The 1,870-nt window shown below is 45.8% G+C and overlaps 1 protein-coding gene across 1 annotated transcript; it reads left to right on the plus strand.

Moving 5' to 3' along the window:
* The first annotated feature begins 562 nt into the window (after window positions 1-562).
* On the plus strand, window positions 563-1,627 carry LOC124700818 (BTB/POZ and MATH domain-containing protein 1-like). The gene is made up of 2 exons (XM_047232887.1): window positions 563-860; window positions 894-1,627. The coding sequence occupies exons 1-2, from the start codon at window positions 563-565 to the stop codon at window positions 1,625-1,627; spliced, it is 1,032 nt and encodes a 343-aa protein (XP_047088843.1).
* The last annotated feature ends 243 nt before the right edge of the window (window positions 1,628-1,870 follow it).

Consider the following 1,870-nt stretch of genomic DNA (forward strand, 5'->3'; position numbering starts at 1 on the left):
AGACTTTCGGACTATCATCAACATCGTCCTCCAGTAGTGGTTGTTAGGTGGTCCAAGGAACTCAATGTAATTTCTATTATGTTTAGGGTACTCTGTACTTCTTATGACTAATGGAATATATTCGGATCTATCTTGCAAAATTGTTTTTAATGGATGAGTTTTGCCTCCGTTTCAAATAAAAAAAATATACTGCTGCCAGCACTTCTTTTTCTGCGGATGCAATGTACTGCCTGTACACTGCTGGTCATGAATCGACAATTTAACTCCTCGGCACAAACAAAACCTTTCATCTGCCGATGCTAGTACTCCATCGTAGCCTCGTTTGACCTCCCACAAAATGGCATGCAATGCAACGGCGTCTCCTCGTGAAGGTAAGCGAGTAGCAAATGATAGCAAATTTATGCCGACGCAAACATCTAGATCGAGGTGAGAACAGGCCTCTGTTTTCGTCTGACTGCGTGTGAAACAAAAACGTCTAACTTCCCAGGTGCACCTCTACATATAGAGGCAACGGACTCTTTCCTCTCGCCTATCTTCCATCCTACCAAAGCCACCCTCCAGAATGGCAGAGCATTGCAAGATCTCTGCTGCGCTTGTAGCTGAGAAAAGGTCATATGTGCTCAAGCTAGATGGATACTCAAGAACCAAGGCGCTGGTGAAGACCGGCGAGTGCGTGAGTTCTGCCCCTTTCAGTGTTGGAGGTCACAGATGGGCTGTGAAATATTACCTAAACAGTATAGTGTGTGCCGACAGCATCTCTCTTTATCTGGTTCTTGACCCTGCTGGCGCAAAAGATGTGACAGCGAAATTGACGATCAGTGTACTTGACAAGAACGGGGAACCGGTACCATCATTCAGCCGTACCATTCCTACGCGTACCTTCTCAAGGGGAGTTCAAGAGCGCGTCTATTTCATCATCAGGGCTGATCTAGAGGGATCGGTGCATCTGAGAGACGATTGTTTGACCATCAGGTATGATGTCACCGTCACGGAGGAGATTTACAATGAAGAAACAAAGGTTCCTCCGAGTGACTTGCACTGTTATCTGGGAGACCTCCTGAAGAACAAGGATGCAGCAGACTTAACCATTCAAGTCGGTGGACAGAGTTTCTCTGCTCATAGGTGTGTCCTCGCTGCCCGGTCACCTGTCTTCAAGGCGGAGCTCCTTGGCGCCATGAAGGAGAACTCTGGTAGTCCTATCGAGATCTGTGACATGGAAGCAAACGTGTTCAAATCGTTGCTCCACTTCATATATACCGACACACTTCCTCCTGTGCTTGAGAGTGCTAGCAACAATGGTGCTGGAGAGTTGGCGATGGCTGGACATCTAGCAGCCGACAGGTACAACATTGGGAGGCTGAAGCTGATATGCGAGGAGAAGCTGTGCAATCAGATTGATTCTAAAATGGTGGCCACTAGTTTGGCTTTGGCTGAGCAGCATGGTTTCCATGATCTGAAAGAGGCTTGTTTAAAGTTCCTGGCTGCTCCTTCCAATTTAGAGGCTATGATGGCAAGTGATGGTTTTGAGCATCTGAAATCTAGCTGTCCAACTGTTCTCAAGGAGCTGATAGCCAGAATCCTACCGCCTGAACAGAAGGCGGCAAAGGATCTTGTCATGGCTATTTAGTATGGTACAATTATCATACTGTATAAAATCATGAGTTTAATACTAGTCGCTGTGCTACTTCACCATCTATGGTTGCCCTTATGGTTCAGAGCAAAAGTACTCCATCCGGCTATAAATACTTGTTATAGATTCACTGAATCTAGAGACATTTTAGTCTACATTTTATCTAATCCCCGACAAGTATTTAGGGCCAGAGGGAGGGACTATTACTCTTTCAGTCATACTATATGCCAATGCGAGAAT

This window comes from Lolium rigidum, chromosome 3, assembly GCF_022539505.1.
Source record: "Lolium rigidum isolate FL_2022 chromosome 3, APGP_CSIRO_Lrig_0.1, whole genome shotgun sequence".
NCBI classification, from domain to species: domain Eukaryota; kingdom Viridiplantae; phylum Streptophyta; class Magnoliopsida; order Poales; family Poaceae; genus Lolium; species Lolium rigidum.